General features: G+C 45.7%; 1 protein-coding gene and 1 long non-coding RNA gene across 2 annotated transcripts in view; one reads left to right on the forward strand and one right to left on the reverse strand.

Moving 5' to 3' along the window:
• The window catches only part of slc5a8l (solute carrier family 5 member 8, like), a 170,677-nt gene that overhangs the window by 121,546 nt on the left and 23,969 nt on the right, over positions 1 to 25,162 (forward strand). The window contains exons 6-11 of the mRNA XM_086011666.1: positions 59 to 199; positions 7,014 to 7,143; positions 7,669 to 7,757; positions 8,136 to 8,245; positions 19,384 to 19,451; positions 22,483 to 22,569. Coding sequence (XP_085867792.1) covers positions 59 to 199; positions 7,014 to 7,143; positions 7,669 to 7,757; positions 8,136 to 8,245; positions 19,384 to 19,451; positions 22,483 to 22,569 — 625 coding nt within the window. The remainder of the gene's footprint in view (positions 1 to 58; positions 200 to 7,013; positions 7,144 to 7,668; positions 7,758 to 8,135; positions 8,246 to 19,383; positions 19,452 to 22,482; positions 22,570 to 25,162) is intronic.
• The window catches only part of LOC147105369 (uncharacterized), a 28,415-nt gene continuing 13,021 nt past the window's right edge, over positions 9,769 to 25,162 (reverse strand). The window contains exon 2 of the long non-coding RNA XR_015081745.1: positions 9,769 to 10,089. This is a non-coding gene — a long non-coding RNA (uncharacterized LOC147105369). The remainder of the gene's footprint in view (positions 10,090 to 25,162) is intronic.

Consider the following 25,162-nt stretch of genomic DNA (forward strand, 5'->3'; position numbering starts at 1 on the left):
TCAGTCTAAAGCAATTCCAGGTGATGGCCCCTCACCACTGTGTCCTGTCTCTTCCCAGCTTTGACCCGGATCCGTTCAGACGACACACCTTCTGGACAATCGTGGTCGGTGGGAGTTTTATGTGGACGGCGATGTATGGCATCAATCAATCTCAGGTTCAGCGGTACATCGCCTGTAAAAACCAGCGCGAGGCTAAACTGTAAGTAGCAGCTCAGCACTTGCCTGGGTCTATTGGAGTGTGTGGCACAGTTGCCGAGGAGCTCAGCTGTAACTCGTAGCTATATCACAGGCCCTCAGGCAGAGTGTGATATGATAGAAATAAACAAACACACCATGTGTTGCCCAAAATCTTCACGTCCCCCACCACAGCACCCAACCCCCCCACCCCACCCCCCGCCCCCCACTTCCCCGAACTCTATCCTGTTTGTAATACAGTACAGGAGGTGCAGGAAACTCCAGCCCACAAATTGATTCAATCACACCGCTCAAGGCTTATGTTATGAATTCAGAAACACGTTGAGGGATGTTAGATCCGTGTATCTTGATGTTGTGTGTCCTTCAATAATTAGACAAGAGACTGCAGGGAACAATCAACAGGTGTTTACTGGATGAGGGTTACTCTAAAACTAACCGTACAGATCCCTACTCAGGGTTTATATACAGGTGTGGTCACTGCCGGTACTACAGTATACAGGAGCTGTAAAAAGTAGTTCTCCCCTTAAAGGTACATACACTACAATTCCTCCCCTTTTAGATTAACAGTACATAACATTCATTTAACAATTAAATATCAACTAATTACAATTAACACTTTTAACATGCAACATTAACTGAAAATAGTCTATTTGTAAATTCAGTCTTTGGGGCGGCTTCCTGATTCTTTCTGGATAGCGCCTTTCCTGAGTGTCTTGCTCTTGGTGCGGAGGCGATTCTGGCCCCCTGTCGTCGGTTGGTTCATCAGCTTCCGAGGACAGGAAATGCCGGTTTACCCGCATGCGCTGTGCATGCTGAAAACCGGCATTTCCTCCGGCCAGACGCGTGAGTACCCCGACCGTACTCACGCGTTTGGAACGGAATTACTGGGCCAATATTTTACATGTCAATAAAATGAAAAATTTAACAATTGCACGATTTGCCCCCTCGCATCTGCGACTGAGGGTCCAAGAAGGTGCATTGCGCAAGAGGTCATCGTCATACGTATCCTCACACTGTTCCCTTTTGGGAACTGTATGAAGTGGTGGAAGGATTTCTGGCCACGTTAACGCTCCTTCCGTGACCATAACCATCTTCATACCAGCCATTAGGGTGGTTAGTCCTATGGCGTGAGGGTTTTACGGGCTCCCACAACCCATCTGAAGGGGGGGGCCACCCACACCCGCGGACGCAAGTATCCCGCTGGATGTCCACCCAGAATTTATAGTTGGAGCTCCGACTCCACTTGCCGGGACTGTCTGGAGCGGGGTTCGAAACCCTACAGCTTCTGGCCCAGCGGTGGGGATGCTTACCGCTACGCAAAAGGCCCACTCCACGCAAAAGGTGACACCCATACGTTTCCTGCGCCTTTTCCCTCCCCGTGACTGGAGCCCTATGCTGCCACTTGAAAGACCAAGCTATCATCTGTCCTTTTTGCGGCGCCTTTGACTTCTCATTACCAATGATGAGCAGGCGCTGTGCCTCCACCTCGTTGAGGAGATTGTTGAGGTCATCATCAGTTCAGTTGTGAGTTCTTTTAATGCCGTGAATTGTGCTCATTCCAGCCATTTCACGTTGCTAATCGGAGTGGGCCTTTGGCGTAGCGGTAGGATCCCCGCCGCTGGGCCAGACGGGGTAGGGTTTCGAACCCCGCTCCAGACAGTCCCGGCAAGTGGAGTCAGAGCTCCGGCTCTAAATTCTGGGTTGACATCCAGTGGGATATTTGCATCCATGGGTGTGGGTGGCCCCCCCTCCTCGTATAGCTTGTGGGAGCCCGTAAAACCCTCCCGCCATAGGACTAACCACCCTAATGGCTGGTTCAAAGATGGTTACGGTCACGGAATGAGTGTTAATCACGGCCATAAATCCTTCCACCACTTCATACAGTTCCCCAAAGGGAACAGTGTGAAGACACGTATGACGACGACGTTGCTAAATAAATAAATGGAATGAAAAAAATTCTTTCAGGGCTTTTAAAAGACTTTAAAATGCTTTAACTCTGTTTAAAACTACTTCAGATTCTTTAAAATAATGTAAACGTTTTTAAAAGTTTATTAAAGTTACCAAAAGCTTCATAAAAATACCAAAAACCTATTTGAAATGCTGCTCTGCATGTAAAAATGCTTTTCAGCTTGTGAGAAACATTGGGGGCGTGTCCTATTAAACTGAGACCTCAAGGGGTGTGTCTCAGTTGCACAGCGCGCTACAGGCTTCGCGCTGGCTGCACTCCTGGGTGGCGTGACGTCAGACGCTGCCCGGGATTCTTCTGTTTCAAAAAGGAATTCCAGGCGTCCCTGGAGGTGAACGGCAGGCGCGTCGGGTAAGTGCAGATTGGGGGCTTGCACGCGCGGCAAGCCCCCGACCCGAATTTCTGCCCCATTGAGTCCATGAATGGACCAGCAAAATCAATATGCACCCGTTGCCATGGAGATGAGGGCCACTCCCATGGGTGTAGAGGGGCATGTGGTGGTGCATTTTGGACCTTCTGGCATCCTGAGCAGCTCTTTGTCAGGTCCTCGATTTGCTGATCGATCCCCGGCCACCACACATAAGCCCTAGCAAGGCTTTTCATTTTCACCCCTCCCAGATGGCCTTCGTGAAGCTCATTGAGCACTCTCTCCCTTAACTTGGGTGGAATTACCACTCGGGATCCACACATCAAGGTCCCCTGGCATACTGACAGCTGTTCTCTTCTGGATGAGAATGCTGGCAACAGTGAGTCGCCATGTGTTGGCCATCCCTTCACCGTCAAGTCATATACCCGAGACAGTGTCGGGTCATTTCGGGTCTCCTTCTCTGTATCAGCGTTAGTTACTGGCAAGCGTTCAATTATAGTCGAATAAAATATTTTGACAGGGTCCACTGCTGGTGCTTCCTCCGCAGTAGGCAGTGGCAGGCGTGATAGCCCATCAGCGTTTCCATGCTGTTTGGTGCCCTTATACTCGATTTGATATTGGTTCGCCCATAGAAAAAGGGACCATCTTTGTAACCGTTGCGCAGTCATCACCGGAACGCCCTTCATTGGATTAAAGATGGAGACAAGTGGTTGGTGGTCAGTCAGCAAGGTGAACTTCTGCCCGTGCAGATAGTGGTTGAACTTTTTCACTCCCCACACTAGGCTGAGGGCCTCCCTGTCAATCTGGGCGTAGTTACGCTCGGCTGAGGTTAGTGACCGAGACGCAAAGGCTACTAGCCTCTCCGAGCCGTCCGGGAATTTGTGCGACAGCACCGCTCCAATGCCATAGGGTGATGCATCACACGCCAACCGAACTGGTAGTGCTGGGTTGAAATGAGCCAACACCTCTTTTGATGTGATCAATTCTTTGCACTTCTGGAAAGCTCGTTTACATTCGTCATTCCACTTCCATGGTACCCCCATTTGCAGTAGGGTGTTCAGTGGGTGTAGTACTGTAGACAAATTCGGCAAGAACTTATGGTAGCAGTTCACCAGCCCGAGGAACGACCTCAGTTGTGACACATTTTCTGGTGCTGGAGCCTTGGCTACTGCCTCAATCTTTTCAGGGGACTTATGTAACCCCTCTTCATCAATAACGTGGCCACAATACAAGATCTGCTTCTGGAAAAACTTGCATTTGTGGCGATTAGCTCGGAGCCCATATTCCTTCAATCTAGTGAGCACCTGCTCCAGGTTGGCGAGGTGATCACTGTCATTTTCGCCCATGACCAGGATGTTGGCCAAATAACACTGGGTCCCTGGAATCCCTTGCAGGACTTGATCCATTGCCCTTTGCCAAATAGCCGGAGCTGTTGCTACCCCGAACACCAGCCGGTTGTATTGGTAGAGACCTTTATGAGTGTTGATCGTGAGGTACTGTTTCGAGGCTTCTTCTACCTCCATTTGCAGGTACGCCTGGGCCAGATCAATCTTAGTGAAGCGTTTCCCTCCAGCTAGCGAGGCGAAAATATCTTTAATCCGCGGAAGCGGATATTGTACCGTGTGAAGGACTGGGTTCACTGTCACCTTAAAGTCCCCACAGGTGCGAACCTTCTTTGGTTCCCCAGGCGTATTACTCAACGACCTCTTCATTACAGGAACGATGGGTGTAGCCCACTCGCTCCAGTCCACTTTGGACAGTACTCCTGAATGTTCCAAACCTTCCAGCTCTGCTTCGACGGCTGGGCGGATCGCATAAGGTACTGGTATGGCCTTAAAAAACTTTGGGCTTGCATTTTCCTCTATTTTGATCGTCGCCGTTATGCCTTTTAGTGTTCCAAGTCCCTCCTGGAACACTTCTTGTGCGTCAGTTAGCATTTTTGACAGTCGTCCAGGTGTGACGTCATCATCCTTTTTGGCATCTACAGTCAGTGCTTGTATGGAATGCCAATCTAGCTGTATCTTCCGGATCCATTCACGTCCTAGTAGTGGTGGTCCTCCATCTGGCAATACATATAGGTCCATTTTTGGTGTTTCCTTGCCGTTATATATAACGTTCACCCTTATTTTTCCTTTGGGGTAGACTTTTTGCCCCGTGTACGTCTTCAAGACAATCTCTGTATCTCTCAAGGGTATATGTGAGAATAGCCGCTTGTAGTCCCTTCGGTTTATGACTGTTAGGGCTGATCCTGTGTCCAATTCCCTTTTCACTTGGACTCCAGCTATCTTGAGCGTGACCCAGATAGTTTGGTGATCCTCCGTTTTGATCACATTATGTAGTTTCAGACAACCCAGCTCCTTGCTTCCGGAGTCTGTATCACTTTTCTGTTCGTCTGCACTACTCTCCGTCACCTTATGTACCTTCTTGTACTTCTCCTGTGGGGATTTCTTGCTGCTGGTTTTCTTTTCCGACCTGCAGACTCTTGCTATGTGTCCTACTTTTCCACACTGTCTGCACACTTGGTCCTTGAACCAGCAATCCTTATGGTCGTGTGTTGTTCTGCCGCAGCGATAGCACTTCACTGTTCCGTATGACATTTCATTTGTGCCATATTCTTGCGGTCTCCGTTGTATCTCTGCTGCGCCCCGTGCTGCTGCTTCGTGTGATACTGCCATGCTGAAAGCCTTGTCCAGCGTAAGATCCTTTTCTGATAGAAGCCGTTTCTGGGTTCATTCACTTTGAAGCCCACACACAAACTTGTCCCTTAAAGTATCTGCTAGTCCCGTTCCAAACTGACAGTGTTTTGATAGCTTGCGCAGTTCCGTTAAAAACTCAGCATTACTTTCATCTTTATGCTGGTTCCTTTTGTGAAACTTAAATCTTTCCGCTATCAGCAGTGGGTCTAAGTGGTCCTGTAGGATTGACACTATGTTTTCAAAATCCTTTTCCACTGGCTTCTCTGGGGTTACTAGGTTTCGTAGTAAGCCATACATTTTTGCACCCATTGAATTCAACAATACCAGCGCTTTCCTGTCATCTGGCACTTCATTCGCCTTGCAGTACACTTCTATGCGTTCGACATATGTCGTCCAATCTTCGACTTCACTGTCGAACGCTGTGACACTGCCACTCTTCGGCATCCCTGGGTGTGGTTAGACTGGCTCAAAATGGCGTCTCCCGCGCTCTCCCTTCTTCTCCGCTGTGGCTCAAAATGGCGTCTCCCGCGCTCTCCCTTCTTCTCCGCTGCGGCTCAAAATGGCGTCTCCCGCGCTTTCCTTTCTTCCCCGCTGACGCTGCTCGGCCCTTGAACACCGGCTACGCTCTGCTCTCTCTCGTTGACGCTGCTCGGTCCTGAACACTGGCTGCGCCCTGTGCGTTCTACCCTCTCTCTTCTCCCATCGACGCCGCTCGGTCCTGAACACCGGCTGCACCCTGTGCGCTCTACCCTCTCTCTTCTCCCGTCGACGCTGCTCGGCCTTTTTCTGTGCTGTCGGTCGGCTCTAGCCGCCGCTGTCCGGGAAGGGTCTGCGCCGTACCTGTTGCCAGCCCGTTTCGCTGGACCACCGTGACTGGAGAACCAAGCCCAGCTCTCAACAGCCTCCCCTGCGATGCTCAAGTCACCGCTGGATGGTCGACGCCCGTGCTTCTGGACTCGGCCTTCTTCTTTCACTGTTCTCCAGGAGTGAATCCCTGGGAGGAGATGCAGAGTTGCAGGTAGGTTTGAATCATCTCGTCGCCAATGTTAGATCCGTGTATCTTGATGTTGTGTGTCCTTCAATAATTAGACAAGAGACTGCAGGGAACAATCAACAGGTGTTTACTGGATGAGGGTTACTCTAAAACTAATTGTACAGATCCCTACTCAGGGTTTATATACAGGTGTGGTCACTGCCGGTACTACAGTATACAGGAGCTGTAAAAAGTAGTTCTCCCCTTAAAGGTACATACACTACAAGGGACAGCTCAGGACTCACTATTGTGATAGATCTACACACAACACACATTGATCAGGACTCACTGATGTGATTGATCTTGGCACCTTAAAATGAATATGACTTTTATGCCATCACAAGTGTCCAGGCATGAGAGCCTCTGATAAGTTCGCAGTCACTGCAAGGTTTGAGTCTTTTATTGTTTCTTTGGTATGAGGATCTTTTTAAAAACGTTTCTCTGCATTTACCCCTTTGTGCTGTGTGATATCTACAGTGGGGAGGGCTGGAGGACAGAGGGGCTGGAGAACAGGCTGACACACAAGCTCTCCCTCAGCCTCTGAGAAGTGACTTGCTGTGAGCTCTGAAGCTGGTGTCTGGGGACGAATGGCCCAGGGCTGAGGCTCCCTCTTATTGACCCTCAACACCTGTGCTATCTCGGTTTTCTTGTATGTATTGGGTTTGAACAAGCAACGTCTCCCCAGCATGTATCAGACATTCACTTCCTGCCCCTTGAAGCTGCCGTTTCTCAGACAGATTCTTTGGATTCTTTCAGATCTCTGTACTTCAACATGATTGGCCTGTGGGTCACAGGCATATGTGCAGTGTTCACTGGGCTCACTATGTACTCCATTTATTACCAGTGCGACCCCTTAACAGCGGAAAAAGTCAGAGCACCAGACCAGGTAAGACCTCAACAGTGATATGCGGCCAATTCACCTCCACCACTCTGGACAGTTAGGGGAGCGAGAAATTGGACACCAGGCCCATTTTTTTGGTGAACAAAAGAGCAAAAACAAGTTTTGCTTCATAACCTCTCACGCCCAATCTGCCCTGGTAGTGTGCCAGGTGACAAATTGGAAGTTGGCCATTTTCAAGCGTCCCGGGCGCCCACCCGTAACAGGCGGTTGGCACCTTGCATATACAAATCAGGGTCCGAACAGCTGTTTTAGGACCCTGCTCCAAATTCATCCTCCACTGGGCAGAGTTTGTTGTGTGTGTGCTCCTTCCAGTTAACCTGGGTCTTCAGTGGCTCTTAAAGGGACTGCTGGAGGCAAAACTTATAGTTTTGTTTCTGTGGAGCCAGGAGGAACAGGAATGGGATGGACAGTATTCCCTGGGAGTTCGCTGTACCGTCTAGGATGGGCAGAGTTCCCTGTAAATGTGTCTTCGTGTGCTGTCTCTGATTATATCATATTCTTTTGTATTAGTTGCTCCCGTACCTGGTGATGAATATTATGAGGGACTATCCTGGTGTCCCGGGGCTCTTTGTTGCAGCTGCATATAGTGGGACTTTGAGGTACGTCTGTCTCCATCAAACAATCGTTGATTTCCTGATTCCTTCCCATTGATCTGTCTCTACTACTGTCCCCTCCAGTATCAATGCCCTGACTTAAAAGAACATAAGAAATAGGAGCAGGAGTAGGCCATACGGCCCCTCCAGCCTGCTCCGCCATACAATAAGATCATGGCTGATCTTTGACCTCAACTCCACTCTCCTGCCCAATCCCCATATCCCTTGATTCCCGAGAGTCCAAAAGTCTATCGATCTCAGCCTTGAATATATTCAACATACTGTCTCCTCCCATATCAATGCCCTGATTCCCTCCATTGATCTGTCTCCTGTTCTCTCTCCTCCAGTACCTTAGCACTAATTCTTTCCCATTGATCTCTCAAGTACGGTTTCCTCCAGTATCAATGCACTGGCTGCCGTCACTGTGGAGGACTTCATCAAACCTCACGCCACCTTTTCGGAGCAGAAACTTTCTTGGATCACAAAGGGACTCAGTAAGTGAGATTTCATAGTTACTAATAATTTGATGCATGTATAATCAACTTGACCCACTGTGTGGAAATCAGCACTTCACACAACAAACTCATTATTTACCATGGCCTCAAAACTGTGGAACTCCTAGGGGGAGAAATTGGGTGAGTAGCGCCACCTGTTAGCGCCTAAAGAGGCAGTCAGTGGCTGTAGCGCCACTGGCTGCATCTCCCGCGATATTCAGTAGGGGCGCTAATGGTGGCGTTAGGCTTTTGCGCTGCGCCGCCACCGATGATGTCATCGGTGTGCGCAGCGCCCCATTCGTGCCCCGTTCGCGATATTTGGTAGCGAACGCCGCAGTTGCGCCGCTCGCTACCCGCGCCCGGTTCACAGGGCCTTACTGTGCCGGCAGCGGCGCAAGTTAAGGTGGAGGTGCGGGGCGGCCGCTTTTTCGGCGGCTGCCTGCCAGCACCTCCGTCCCCGGCCTCCTGACGCCCCCCCCCCCCCCCCCCGCGCGGCATTGCCGGCTGTTTCCCGAGAGCCCGGCAATTCTCCTTGGTGCCAGGCTCATTTGCCGGCACTCGCGATCGGGGATCGCGCTGTTGCAGGCACCTCCCCCTTAACAGTGGGAGGAAGGCCTGCAGTACCGCAGCGTGCCGTGCCGCAGCGTGTGGCACTGCGGCACGTTGCGCTGCGATAATCAGTTTCAGCGCCCTAAGAGGGATGTGGAGCGCCTCGAGCCTCGCCCTGTGTCCCTCGAGCGGCACTGAAACTGAATTTCTGGCGATCGGTATCACTCCGATCGCTGTGCTAAATCCTGCACTCAGGCGACTTTTGCACCACTTTGGCGCCCCAACCCAATTTCTAGGCCCTTATCTCTATTAGTCTTTACTACGCTTGCAAGCTATAAGCTCTTAAAATTAAAGCTTGGAGTCACCTAATTGTTATTTCCTGATTTAACTCGTCTGCTTTTTTCAGTGTTGATTGTGGTCTGCACAATATACTTTACATTTTTAAAAACCCTTTTTGAGCCATATTCATATATTCACTGTCAGCTCCTGTATGTAGAATGAAGGTGATGTGAGCCCTGGGTTATTGGCGATGAAGCAGTGGGAAATTCAAAGTTAAGTCAGGGAGACCTATTGGTGGAGACATTGTTAATCACAATGGACCATTGGTGAATCAATTCAAAATGTGAAGTCTATGACTGTACTCATTGTTACCCACACACCCTAGATGATAACAATGGAATGCTGTATAATGTGTCAGAGGAAGTCAGCATGCCATGGAGGAACAGTAAGACCTAAGGTATCATAAGGTATTACACTGATTTACTCTTCTCCATGACTACGTAGAGTTTCCTACGGCCTCAGTGTATGATACAGGCATATTCCAGTTCGTGTTGAATAGGTGGTTCTGTATAATACAGTGGGTAGGGTGTGCTCCGAATGCTTATAGATGACATTGACCTGTGGCTCTGCCAAATAATTCCACACCATTATCCCACACCATAATAATATTTCTTAATAACGATGAGGAAAGTATAGACCATCAAAATATTTTATTACCACAGACAGACACAATCATCATCTTTTCATGCTGTGCAGAAGTGCATTCATCATTCTTCAATACTGTAGATAGACATCATCATCTTCCATACTGTACATAGAAACCTTCATCATCTTCCATACTGTGGATAGACATCATCATCTTCCATACTGTAGATAGACACCAGCATCATCTTCCATACTGTACATAGAAACCTTCATCATCTTCCATACTGTGGATAGACATCATCATCTTCCATACTGTAGATAGACACCAGCATCATCTTCCATACTGTAGATAGACATCATCATCTTCCATACTGTAGATAGAAACAATCATCATGTTCCATACTGTAGATAGACACCAGCATCATCTTCCATACCGTAGATAGAAACAATCATCATGTTCCATACTGTAGATAGACATCATCATCATCTTTCATACTGTAGATAGAAACAATGATCATCTTCCATACTTTGGCCGCAAACAAGACTCCAGGATGGTGTGTTGCCTCCCTGGTGCAAGGGTCAAGGATGTCTCAGAGCGGCTGCAGAACATTTTGGAAAGGGAGGGTGAACAGCCAGTTGTCGTGGTGTATATAGGCACTAACGATATAGGTAAAAAACGGGATGAGGTCCTAAAAGCTGAATATAGGGAGTTAGGAGGTAAATTAAAAAATAGGACCTCAAAGGTAGTAATCTCAGGATTGCTACCAGTGCCACATGCTAGTCAGAGTAGAAATAGAAGGATATATCAGATGAATACGTGGCTAGAGGAATGGTGCAAGGGGGAGGGATTCAAATTCCTGGGACATTGGAACCGATTCTGGGGGGGGTGGGACCAGTTCAAACCGGAGGGTTTGCACCTGGGCAGGGCCGGGACCGATGTCCTAGGGGGAGTGTTTGCTAGTGCTCTGGGGGAGGGTTTAAACTAAAATGGCAGGGGGTTGGGAACCTGAACAGGGGGACAGAGGGAAGGGAAACAATGATAAAAGCAAAAGATAGGAAGGAGAAAAACAAAAGTGGCAGTCAGAGAAATCAACGGTTTAAATCAAACATGGCCACAGTAAATAATAATTCTAATAGGTCTAAGAGCGTTAAAAAAACAAGCCTGAAGACTTTGTGTCTTAATGCGAGGAGCATTCTGAATAAGGTGGATGAATTAGCTGCGCAAATAGAGGTAAATGAATATGATTTGATTGGGATTACGGAAACATGGCTCCAGGGTGGCCAAGGGCTGGGAACTCAACATCCAGGGGTATTCAATATTCAGGAAAGATAGGCAAAAAGTAAAGGGAGGTGGGGTAGCATTGCTGGTTAAAGAAGGGATTAACACAATTGTAAGGAAGGATATTAGCTCTGATGATGTGGAATCTGTATGGGTAGAACTGAGAAATACTGATGCGCTATCAATTACTCATAAAAGACTGAGAGTTAGAAGAGTAACTAAAGGCTTTTATTAACAACAGAATGGAGGTCTGCCTCGAGTGGTCGACCGGTCCAGGATACAAGGGCTGGGGAGCAGTCACCTTTATACTAGGACCTGTGGGAGGAGTCAGCCGAGGCATGTCCAGGCATGTACACAGTGGAATACAAACAGGACAAACAGGAATACAAACAGTGGTTTACCACAAATACCAAGGGGCAGAAAACGTTAGTGGGCGTGGTATATAGACCTCCAAACAGTAATGCGGAGGTTGGGGATGGCATTAAAAGGGAAATTAGAGAAGCGTGCAATAAGGGCACAGCAGTCATCATGGGTGATTTTAATCTACATATAGATTGGGCTAACCAAATTAGTAACAATACTGTGGAGGAGGAATTCCTTGGGTGTTTACGGGATGGATTCCTGGACCAATATGTCGAGGAACCAACCAGAGATCAGGTCATCTTAGACTGGGTATTATGTAACGAGAAAGGATTAATTAGCAATCTTGTTGTACGAGGCCCCTTGGGTCAGAGCGATCATAATATGAGAGAATTCTTCATTAAGATGGAGAATGAAGTAGTTGATTCAGAGACTAGGGTCCTGAATTTAAATAAAGGAAACTATGCTGGTCTGAGGCGCGAGTTGGGTAGGATTGATTGGGGAATGTCACTCAAGAGGGTTGACGGTGGATAGGCAATGGCAAGCATTCAAAGACCGCATGGATGAACTACAGAATTTGTTCATCCCAGTTTGGCATAAAAATAAAACAAAAAAGGTGACTCAACCGTGGCTAACAAGGGAAATTAGGGATAGCATAAGCTCCAAGCAAAGGACATATAAATTGGCCAGAAAAAGCAGCAAACCTGAGGATTGGGAGCAGTTTAGGATTCAACAAAGGAGGACAAAGGGATTAATTAAGAAGGGGAAAATAGAATGAGAGAGTAAGCTTTCAGGGAACATAAAAACTGACTGTAAAAGCTTTTATAGATATGTGAAGAGAAAAAGATTGGTGAAGTCAAGCGTAGGTCCCTTGCAGTCAGAATCAGGGGAATTGATCATGGGGAACAAAGAAATGGCTGACCAATTAAATACATATTTTGGTTCTGTCTTCACAAAGGAGGACACAAATAACCTCCCAGAGATGTCGGGGAACATAGGGTCTGATGAAGGGGAGGAACTGAAAGAAATCAGTATTTGTAAGGAAATGGTGCTAAGGAAATTGATGGGACTGAAGGCTGATAAATCCCCAGGGCCTGATAATCTACATCCTAGGGTACTTAAGGAAGTGGCCCTAGAAATAGCAGATGCAATGCTGATCATCTTCCAACATTCGATGGAATCTGGAACAGTACCCATGGATTGGAGGGTAGCTAATGTTACCCCACTATTCAAAAAAGGTGGTAGGGAGAAAACGGGGAATCACAGACCGGTAAGCCTGACATCGGTAGTGGGGAAAATGCTAGAGTCCATTATAAAAGATGTAATAGCAGAGCACTTGGAAAACAGTGACAGGATCGGACAAAGTCAACTTGGATTTACAAAAGGTAAATCGTGCTTGACTTATCTACTGGAATTTTTTGAGGATGTAACTGGTAAAATAGATAAGGGAGAACCAGTGGATGTGGTATATTTGGACTTTCAGAAGGCTTTCGATAAGGTCCCGCATAAGAGATTAGATGTAAAGTTAAGGCACATGGGATTGGGGGCAAGGTATTGACTTGGATAGAAAACTGGTTGGCAGACAGAAAGCAAAGAGTTGGAATAAACAAGTCTTTTTCCGAGTGGCGGGCAGTGACTGGTGGGGTACCGCAGGGATCAGTCCTTGGACCCCAGCTATTCGCAATATATATTAATGATCTAGCCAAGGGAACTAGATGTAATAACTCCAAATGTGCAGATGACACAAAGCTGGGTGGGCGTGTGTGCTGTGAGGAGGATGCCGAGAAACTCCAGGATGATTTGGACAGGTTGGGTGATTGGGCAGAAGCATGGCAGATGCAATATAACGTGGATAAATGTGAGGTTATCAACTTTGGTGTCAAAAACAGGAAGGCAGATTATTATCTGAATGGCAATAGATTGGGAGAAGGGGAAGTGCAACGAGACCTGGGTGTCCTTGTGCACCAGTCGCTGAAGGTAAGCATGCAGGTGCAGCAGGCGGTTAAGAAGGCAAATGGTATGTTGGCCTTCGTAGCGAGAGGGTTTGAGTACAGGAACAAGGATGTCTTGCTGCAGTTGTACAAGGCCTTGGTGAGACCACATCTTGAGTATTGTGTGCAGTTTTGGTCGCCTTATCTGAGGAAGGATGTTCTTGCCATGGAAGGAGTTCGGCGAAGATTCACCAGGCTGATACCTAGGATGGCAGGAATGATGTATGAGGAGAGATTGGGTAGATTGGGCTTGTACTCGCTGGAGTTTAGAAGAATGAGAGGGGATCTCATTGAAACTTATAAAATTCTGACAGGACTGGACAGACTAGATGCAGGAAGGATGTTCCCGATGGTCGGGGAGTCCAGAACCAGGGGTCACAGTCTAAGGATAAGGGGTATGCCATTTAGGACAGAAATGAGGAGGAATTCCTTCACCCAGAGAGTGGTGAACCTGTGGAATTCTCTACCACAGAAGGCAGTAGAGGCCAATTCATTAAATACATTCAAGAAGGAGTTGGATATATTTCTTAAGGCTAAAGGGATCAAGGGGTATGGGGAGAAAGCGGATACCGGGTACTGAATTTGGATGATCTGCCATGATCACATTGAATGGTGGAGCAGGCTCGAGGGGCCGAATGGCTTAGTCCTGCTCCTATCTTCTATGTTTCTATACTGTAGATAGACATCATCGTCATCTTTCATACTGTTGATTGACACCAACAGCATCTTCCCCACTGTAGATAGACACCATAAACATATTCCATACTGCAGATAGACACCATCATCCATACTGTAGATATACATCATCATCATCTTCCCTACTGTACATAGAAACCTTCATTATCTTCCACACTGTAGATAGACATCCTCATCATCTTCCATACTGTAGATAGAAACAATCATCTTTCTTATTGTTGATTGACACCAACAGCATCTTCCATACTGTAGATAGACACCATCATGTTACATACTGCAGAAAGAGACCATCATAATCGTCTTCCCTACTGTAGATAGACATCAACATCATCTGCCATACTCTAGATAGACACCATCATCATCATCTTCCATACTGTAGGTAAACACCATGGGCATTTTCCCAACTGTAGATAGCCACCATCATCATCTTCCCTACTGTACATAGACACCATCATCTTCCCTATAGTAAATAGACACATCATCATCTTCCCTACTGTAGATAGCCACCATCATCATTTTCCCTACTGTAGATACACATCATCATCACCTTCCCTACTGTAGATAGCCACCATCATCATCTTCCCTATAGTAGATAGACACATCATCATCTTCCCTATAGTAGATAGACATCAACATCATCTTAAATACTGTAGACACCATCAGCATCTTCCCTACTGTAGATAGACATCAGCATCATCTTCCCTACTGTAGATAGACACCATCATCATCTTCCCTACTGTATAGACATCAGCATCATCTTCCCTACTGTAGATAGACACCATCATCATCTTTCCTACTGTAGATAGACACCATCGTCATCTTCCCTACTGTAGATAGACATCAGCATCATCTTCCCTACTGTAGATAAACATCAGCATCATCTTCCCTACTGTAGATAGACACCATCATCATCTTCCCTACTGTAGATAGACACCATCATCATCTTCCCTACTGTAGAAAGACATCAGCATCGTCTTCCCTACTGTAGATAGACACCATCATCATCTTCCCTACTGGATAGACATCAGCATCATCTTCCCTACTGTAGATAGACACCATCATCATCTTCCCTACTGGATAGACATCAGCATCATCTTCCCTACTGTAGTTAGACACCATCATCATCTTCCCTACTGTAGATAGACACCATCATCTTCCCTACTGTAGATAGACATCAACATCATCTTCCCTACTGTAGATAGACACCATCATCATCTTCCCTACTGTAGATAGACACCATCATCATCTTCCCTACTGTAGATAGACACCATCATCATCTTCCCTACTGTAGATAGACATCAGCATCATCTTCCCTACTGTAGATAGACACCATCATCATCTTCCCTACTGTATATAGACATCAACATCATCTTCCATGCTCTAGATAGACACCATTATCATTATCTTCCCTACTGTAGATAGACACAATCATCATCTTCCCTATTGTAGATAGACACCATCATTATCTTCCCTACTGTAGATAGATATTATCATCATCGTCCATACTGCAGATAGACACCATCATCATTGTCTTCTCTACCATACATAGACATCAACATCATCTTCCATTCTGTAGCATGACATCAACATCTTCCATACTGTAGATAGACATTATCAGCAACTTCCATACTGTAGAAAGTCATCAACACCATCTTCCCTACTGTAGATAGACATCCTCATCATCTTCAATACTGTAGAAAGACACCATCATCTTCTTCCATACTGTAGATAGACATCATCATCATCTTCCATACTGTAGCTAGACAACATCATCATATTTCATACTGCAGATAGACACCATCATAATTGTCTTCTCTATTGCAGATAGACACGATCATCATTGTCTTCCCTACTGTAGATAGACATCAGCATCATCTTCCATACTGTAGATAGACACATCATCTTCCATACTGTAGATAGAAACCATCATTATCTTCCATACTGTAGATAGAAACCATCATCATTTTCCATACTGTAGATAGACATTATCATCAGCATCTTAAATACTGTAGCTAGACATCATCATAATCTTCCCTATTGTAGATAGACATCAACATCATCTTCGATACTGTAGATAAACACCATCATCATCTTCCATGCTGTAGATAGATATCACATCATCTTCTATACTGTTGAAAGACAACATCAACATCTTCCCTAAAGTAGATAGACACCATCATCATCTTACCTACTGTAGATATGCATTATCAAAAGCCACTCCAATACTGCTGAGAGACATCATCAACTTCCATACTGTAGATAGAGACAATCATCATCTTCCATACTGCAGATAGACACCATCATCATTGTCTTCTCTACTGTACATAGACATCAACATCATCTTCTATACTGTAGCATGACAACATCAACATCTTCCATACTGTAGACATCATCAGCATCTTCCACACTGAAGATAGACATCATCAGCATCTTTGATACTGTAGATAGACATCATCATCGTCCATACTGTAGATAGACATCATCATCGCCCATACTGTAGCTAGACACCATCATCATATTTCATACTGCAGATAGACACCATCATAATTGTCTTCTCTACTGCAGATAGACATGATCATCAACATCTTTCGCACTGTAGATAGACATCAGCATCATCCATACTGTACGTAGACACCATGAGCATCTTCCGTACTGTAGACATCAGCATCATCTTCCCTACTGTAGATAGACACATCAGCATCTTCCCTACTGTAGATAGACATCAGCATCATCTTCCCTACTGTAGATAGACACATCATCTTCCCTACTGTAGATAGACACCATCATTATCTTCCCTACTGTAGATAGACACATCAGCATCTTCCCTATTGTAGATAGACATCAACATCATCTTCCATACTGCAGATAGAAACCATCATCATTTTCCATACTGTAGATAGACATCATCAGCATCATCTTCCCTACTGTAGATAGACATCATCAGCATCTTCCATACTGCAGATAGAAACCATCATCATTTTCCATACTGTAGATAGACATCATCAAGATCTTCCATACTGTAGATAGACATCATCAGCATCTTCCATACTGCAGATAGAAACCATCATTATCTTCCATACTGTAGATAGAAACCATCAGCATCTTCCATACTGTAGATAGACATTATCATCAGCATCTTAAATGCTGTAGCTAGACATCATCATAATCTTCCCTATTGTAGATAGACATCAACATCCTCTTCGATACTGTAGAAAGACAACATCAACATCTTCCCTAATGTAGCTAGACACCATCATCAGCTTACCTACTGTAGATATACATTATCAAAAGCCACTCCAATACTGCTGAGAGACATCATCATCAACTTCCATACTGCAGATAGAGACAATCATCATCTTCCATACTGTAGATAGACATCATCGTCATCTTTCATACTGTAGATAGGCACAATCATCATCTTCCCTACTGTTGATAGACACCATCATCTTCGATACTGCAGCTAAACATTATCATCATCTTCCATACTGTAGAAAGATATCATCACCATCATCTTCCATACTGTAGATAGACACCATCATCATCTTCCATACTGTAGATAGACACCATCATCATCTTCCATACTGTAGATAGAAACTATCATCATCTTCGATACTGTAGATAGACACTATCATCATCTTCCATACTGTAGATAGACACCATCATCATCTTCCATACTGTAGATAGAAACCATCATCATCTTCGATACTGTAGATAGACACTATCATCATCTTCCATACTGTAGATAGACATCCTCATCATCTTCCATACTGTAGATAGACACCATCATCATCTTCCATACTGTAGATAGACACCATCATCATCTTCCATACTGTTTGACCGGGGGTTCAGTGATATGTAGACATCATCATTTTCTTCCCTACTGTGGATAGACACCATCATCCCCTTTCATACTGTAGATAGACATCATCATCATCTTCTGTTTACCATTAGCCTGATCTGTAGGATCCCTGTCTCAGTTTAGCAATATACCCCGAAGACTCTAATATTTCCCTTTTCATTTTGCAGGGTTAACTGATTGGACGTTGTTCTACAGATGACAAAGGTCATTCTTTCCTGACATTGGGATGGGTTCCACTGAGGGTGTGTCTTGCTGCTAAGGAATGCCACGCACAAACATTTTAAACCAGGCCTAGTCATTTTGTTTGTTGAGTGCGTACATTCCAGGCTGGTCTCTGTGATTATGAGATTACCTCATCATTTATCTCATTGCTGTTTGTAAGATCTTGCTGTGCCCAGAATTCCGGCCACCTTTTCCCATATTACAGCAGTGACTTCACTTCAAAATAACTTAATTGTCTGTGAAGGACTTTGGCATATCCTAAATGGATGTTTGTTCTACCTTTTCCAATTTACCTATTCATCACTCTTGATTAATCAGAAGTGATGCTATGGGAACACAAGATTTAAAGATGGCCAGTTAATTAATATTGATTGTTTAATTAATTTGTATTTAGATCATCTTAAAGGTTCAGTTAATTGACAGTTTCTGGAAACCCAAAGGAATGTGAAAATGTAACACTTGAATGGTTTGCGATACAAACTTATGGGAACAGCCACTGTTTCACAGTGAATCTAATGGGATGGATTTCCTCCCACTTTACCTTCCAAAATTGGGTGGGCAGACAGGCCTGTCACCACATCCCCACCCCGGCTTAGCTTCTCCTTTCCCCCTCCATCCCAGTAGGAAAGGCCAGGGTCCGCCTCTTCACCAACATCCCTATCAAATTCCCGGCCTCCTGTTGCAGTTACCGCTGACCTTAGGGAGCATGAGGAGAGGGGGGGATGGTAGACCCTGGGACAGGGCAGGAGGCACAATCATGCCCCTTTTGGAGGGAGAAGACCCAGTGGGCAGCTCTCCCTCTCTTCGGGCACCTTACCTGCCCCTACAGAGCCTGTGGCTCAGTAAGATTCTCTATCACAGGAGTGCCACAGAAATCTTCAGGTTGCTCCTGCCCCCTTTAGTGGCACCACCTTCTCCTCGAGGTGTTGCAGTGGGGCCCTGCTCCAGCTCTGCTGGACTTTGCTGGGCAGCAGCAGAGGGCCCTCTCTCTATGTTGGGGATCCCACCATGGGTTTGTCCAGCAAAGGGGTAAGGGCAGGAGGCTGAAATCCCACCCTGACACCCCCCGACATAAGGAGGAAAATCCAGCCCAGTAACTCAAATTCCATTTTCATTTCATTGGATTCCAGGATTTTACCAGTGGATTGAATTCTATCTATTTTTTAAAGAAAACCGTAAATCAGTGGTCTTGGTCATGGGCACGCTGGATTTGTCAGGGAGATGCTCTTCTATACTAGTTACTCATATGTTTCCGTAGGTGTAATGTTTGGAATCATCTGTATTGGAATGGCTGCTTTATCCTCTCTGATGGGAAGCGTGCTCCAGGTAGGATTTACCTGCGTTACAGATGTGAATAGTTTTTTCACTTCACTTTTGGTGAATTTTGGTGTTCACCAACATGGGCAATGTTTGTGCTAGTGAATGGAACATTCTCTCATTTGAGGAACCACTGTCAGAGACAGCACACTCTGCTGAGGAGTCACAATCACTCTACTCCCTAACAATTCACCTTAGCCACTCGTTCTAACAGCTCCTATTACAGCACTGTGGAATTTCCATTTCTCACACCAGCCATCCCATGGTCTCTGAGAGTGAGATTGCCAGTTTGGTGCTCTAGGCCTATCCCACCAGTAACTGAATTGAGAAACCCATAAAACCTTTGGAACTTTATACCTGGGAGATAGGAAACCTTCATCCCATCAGTCTGGTCTGGATTTGAACCCAATGCTACAGTTGGAAGAACTTTGAACCAACAATGCCGCCCCCTCTAGGCTTCCATACATCACTTACCCTTTTACCTAAAAACACCTATATTGTAAGCAGTAGGAAGTCCTACAAAAGGAAAGACTACACTGTGTTACTACTGCCTCAACAGCGTGAGCAGGAAATGTCTGAAAGAGATTTTCTTAAAGACTCAATCAAAGGGCTCTGGAGATACAGGTCCCACCCAAAGGGCTCTGGAGATACAGGTCCCACCCAAAGGGTTCTGGAGATACAGGTCCCACCCAAAGGGCTCTGGAGATACAGGTACCACCCAAAGGGCCCTGCAGATACAGGTACCACCCAAAGGGCCCTGCAGATACAGGATTCACCCAAAGGGCCCTGCAGATACAGGATTCACCCAAAGGGCCCTGCAGATACAGGATTCACCCAAAGAGCTCTGGAGATACAGCCCCACCCAAAGGGCTCTGGAGATACAGGTACCACCCAAAGGGCCCTGTAGATACAGGATTCACCCAAAGGGCCCTGCAGATACAGGATTCACCCAAAGGGCCCTGCAGATACAGGATTCACACAAAGAGCTCTGGAGATACAGGTCCCACCCAAAGAGCTCTGGAGATACAGGTACCACCCAAAGGACCCTGCAGATACAGGATTCACCCAAAGGGCCCTGCAGATACAGGATTCACCCAAAGAGCTCTGGAGATACAGGTCCCACCCAAAGAGCTCTGGAGATACAGGTCCCACCCAAAGGGTTCTGGAGATACAGGTCCCACCCAAAGGAGTCTGGAGATACAGGTCCCACCCAAAGGGCTCTGCAGATACAAGATTCACCCAAAGAGCTCTGGAGATACAGGTCCCACCCAAAGAGCTCTGGAGATACAGGTCCCACCCAAAGGGCTCTGCAGATACAGATTTCACCAAAAGGGGTCAGTATATATTGGCTGGACAACAGTGGAAATACATTCACAAAGACTCATGTTGCCTGTGTTCCTAGTGATTCACCAAAAATGCTGAGTTCCAGAAACTTTTAAAATCGACTGACATGGCCTTTACACAGAGAGCAGAGCCATTGGGGTAGATTTTCCTGGAGCAGTCAGGCGGGGTTTCAGGCGTGTGGGGGGGGGGGGGGAAACCCCGAAATCAGGGGTCCCGACACCATCCCGCCCAAAACCCACCTCCATGTAAGTTTCAGAGGAAGCGGGTACCCGCCCCGCACTGGGACCCGCCAACCCGAGGCGGGAAGGGATTAGTGCCAATTAACTGCCTGTTAACAGGTAGTTAACAGGCAGTTTTTAGCCTAATCCCTATTTTGAGGGGTGTCGTGTGGGATTCCCGACGGCTCCAAACCACGCCAGGTTAGAGCAGTCGGGCCGTCGGGTTGAAGGACTTGGAGGGGTCGCGATGTCGGTGTTCAGGTGCATGAGTGCAAAGGTAAGTGTGTTTGGTGTGTCTAAAGTGTGTAAAGAAGTTTAAATTACCTGTACTTACCTTAACAGCCTTTCTTCTTCTAGGTTTCGGGAGTCCATCACTCAGCCGGCAATGAAAGCAAAATGGCTGCAATCTGTCAAAAGTGACAGCCTTCAGCTTTCATTGCTGGTGAGAGTTCTAACTGAGTCTGTGTAGAAGGACTCAGGTTAAAAGTCAGACTGTTAGTGTTTGACAGCTTCAAACAGCTGTGAAACACTGATATTTCATCTGTCAAGAACTCTTGACAGATGAAATTGCAGTCTGTGACGTCACCTGTTGCCGGGTGGCCCTTAATTGGCCTGCTGAGCCCGCTGGGCGGGCTCAAAAAGGTCAATCAAGGGAAAATCACGCGGATTGGCCGAACGTCGATGTAGGCGGGACTAAAACCCAAAAGTTGTAGTCCCGCCTCCTTCCCGACAGCTTCAGGAAAATCTACCCCATTATCTCTCGCACAATGTGGGCGCTGAATTAAGAAGTACTCGGCCCAGCCAACTGACGATTACTGGTGTGGTTGTGTCTGTTTTACCGACCTACCTGAAGTGTAACAAAATATCTGTTTTACAATTAGCAATATGGTATGAGAATATCTAGGAACTAATTTCACCAAGCAGCAATCTAACAGATAATATCTGAAAGCACAGAGCAAATTCTGAGCTTTTTACTATCGTTATCTGAAGCTTGAGATTAGATAGGATAACTCAGGGCTATCCCTTTACACTTCGTAATTACTTGTAGTTTTATTCAGTTCTACCTCTCTGTGCTGGGTACAACAAATTGATAAATTCTTACCTCACTACTGAATGTTTATCAAGAAAAACTTTCTAATTCAGAAATTTCAATCCAATAAATATTCTGGGCTATTAATGACAGTTACTTCAGAGGAGTGAAGTTTAGTTAAAATTCTCCAACTCCAGAGCATCAGCAACACCTCAGGGCATGTCATTTACTAAAAGGCTAAAGGTGAGTAATAATCCTGGTGACATCAGCAGTCAAATGGTTAATACCAGTGCTAAAATAACACGCAGAGGAATCTGAAATAAACATGTTCACTATCTGTTAATAGTGTCACTAAAAGCAATTTCTCCTTTTAAAACTGATGCAAATCTCTGTCAAAGATATAATAATACAGATATAACAGCTGTCCACTTTCTCCATTGTTTTCCAGGCTGCCCTCACTATTTTTGGGATCATTGGAGGTCCACTTCTAGGATTCTTCTTGTTAGGCATGATATTCCCATGTGCCAATTCAATTGTAAGTACCTCTGAGACATCTGATCGTGTTACTCATATTGTTTTAAGAAAGAAATGCAGTTTCTACTGCAACATTGCATCCTAGTGAATGTTCACACCCAGGTCTTGCTGCACTACATCCTTGTGAATGATCACACTCAGCACTCACTGCACAATATCCTAGTGAATGTTCACACCCAGATCTCCTTACACTATATCCTATTGAATGTTCACAACCAGGTCTCACTGCACTATATCCTAGTGAATGTTCACACCCAGGTCTCACTGCACTACATCCTAGTGAATGTTCACACCCAGGTCTCACTGCATTATATCCTAGTGAATGTTCACACCCAGGTCTCACTGCACTACATCCTAGTGAATGTTCACACCCAGGTCTCCTTACACTATATCCTAGTGAATATTCATACCCAATTCTCATTGCACAATGTCCCAGTGAATGTTCACAGCCAGGTCTCACTGCACTATATCCTAGTGAATGTTCACACCCAGGTCTCATTGCACTATATCCTAGTGAATGTTCACACCCAGGTCTCACTGCATTATATCCTAGTGAATGTTCACACCCAGGTCTCACTGCACTACATCCTAGTGAATGTTCACACCCAGGTCTCCTTACACTATATCCTAGTGAATATTCATACCCAATTCTCATTGCACAATGTCCCAGTGAATGTTCACAGCCAGGTCTCACTGCACTATATCCTAGTGAATGTTCACACCCAGGTCTCATTGCACTATATCCTAGTGAATGTTCACACCCAGGTCTCACTGCATTATATCCTAGTGAATGTTCACACCCAGGTCTCACTGCACTATATCCTAGTGAATGTTCACACCCAGGTCTCATTTCACTATATCCAAGTGAATGTTCACACCCAGGTCTCACTGCATTATATCCTAGTGAATGTTCACACCCAGGTCTCACTGCACTACATCCTAGTGAATGTTCACACCCAGGTCTCCTTACACTATATCCTAGTGAATATTCATACCCAATTCTCATTGCACAATGTCCCAGTGAATGTTCACAGCCAGGTCTCACTGCACTATATCCTAGTGAATGTTCACACCCAGGTCTCATTGCCTCATTGCACTATATCCTAGTGAATGTTCACACCCAGGTCTCACTGCATTATATCCTAGTGAATGTTCACACCCAGGTCTCACTGCACTATATCCTAGTGAATGTTCACACCCAGGTCTCATTTCACTATATCCAAGTGAATGTTCACACTCAGCACTCACTGGCCTATATCCTAGTAAATTTTCACACTCAGCTCTCACTGCACTGTATCCTAGTGAATGTTCACACCCAGGTCTCCTTACACTATATCCTAGTGAATGTTCACACTCAGCTCTCACTGCACTGTATCCTAGTGAATGTTCACACCCAGGTCTCATTGCACTATATCCTAGTGAATAATCACACCCAGGTCTCATTGCATTATATCCTAGTGAATGTTCATACCCAGGTCTTACTGCACTGTATCCTAGTTAATGTTCACACTGAGCACTCACTGGCCTATAACCTAGTGAATTTTCACACGCAGCCCTCGGTGCACTACATCCTACTGAATCTTCACGCCCAGGTCTCACTGCACTATAGTCTAGTGACTGTTCACACCTAGGTCTCCTGGCACTACATCCTAGTGAATATACACACCCAAGCCTCCTTGCACTATGTCAGAGTGAAGGTTCACACTTAGCATGCAATGAACTATATCCTAGTGAATGTTCACACCTAAATCGCCTTACACGATATCCTAGTGAATGTTCACACCCAGGTCTCACTGCACTACATCCTAGTGAATGTTCACACCCAGGTCTCAATGCACTACATCCTAGTGAATGTTCACACCCAGGTCTCCTTACACTATATCCAAATGACTGTTCACACCCAGGTCTCCTCGCACTTCATCCTAGTGAATATTCACACCCAGGCCTCCTTGCACTACATCAGAGTGAAGGTTCACACTTAGCATGCAATGAACTATATCCTAGTGAATGTTCACACCTAATTCGCCTTACACTATATCCTAGTGAATGTTCACACCCAGGTCTCATTGCACTATATCCTAGTGAATGTTCACACCCAGGTCTCACTGCACTATATCCTAGTGAATGTTCACACCCAGGTCTCACTGCACTATATCCTAGTGAATGTTCACACCCAGTCTCATTGCACTATATCCTAGTGAATGTTCACACCCAGGTCTCCTTACACTATATCCTAGTGAATGTTCACACCCGTCTCCTTGCACTATATCCTACTAAATGTTCACACCCAGGTCTCCTTACACTATATCCTAGTGATTATTCACACCCAGGTCTCACTGCACTATATCCTAGTGAATGCTCACACTCAGCTCTCACTGCACTGTATCTGAGTGAATGTTCACACTCAGGTCCCATTGCACTATATCCTAGTGAATATTCACATCCAGGTCTCAATGCACTATATCCTAGTGAATGTTCACACCCAGGTCTCCTTACACTATATCCTAGTGAATGTTCACACCCAGTTCTCATTGCACTATATCCTAGTGAATATTCCCACCCAGGTCTCATTGCATTCTATCCTAGTGAATGTT

The sequence above is a fragment of the Somniosus microcephalus genome, chromosome 18 (genome assembly GCF_052327205.1).
Source record: "Somniosus microcephalus isolate GS21.2 chromosome 18, FLI_Smic_1.0, whole genome shotgun sequence".
Classification (NCBI taxonomy): domain Eukaryota; kingdom Metazoa; phylum Chordata; class Chondrichthyes; order Squaliformes; family Somniosidae; genus Somniosus; species Somniosus microcephalus.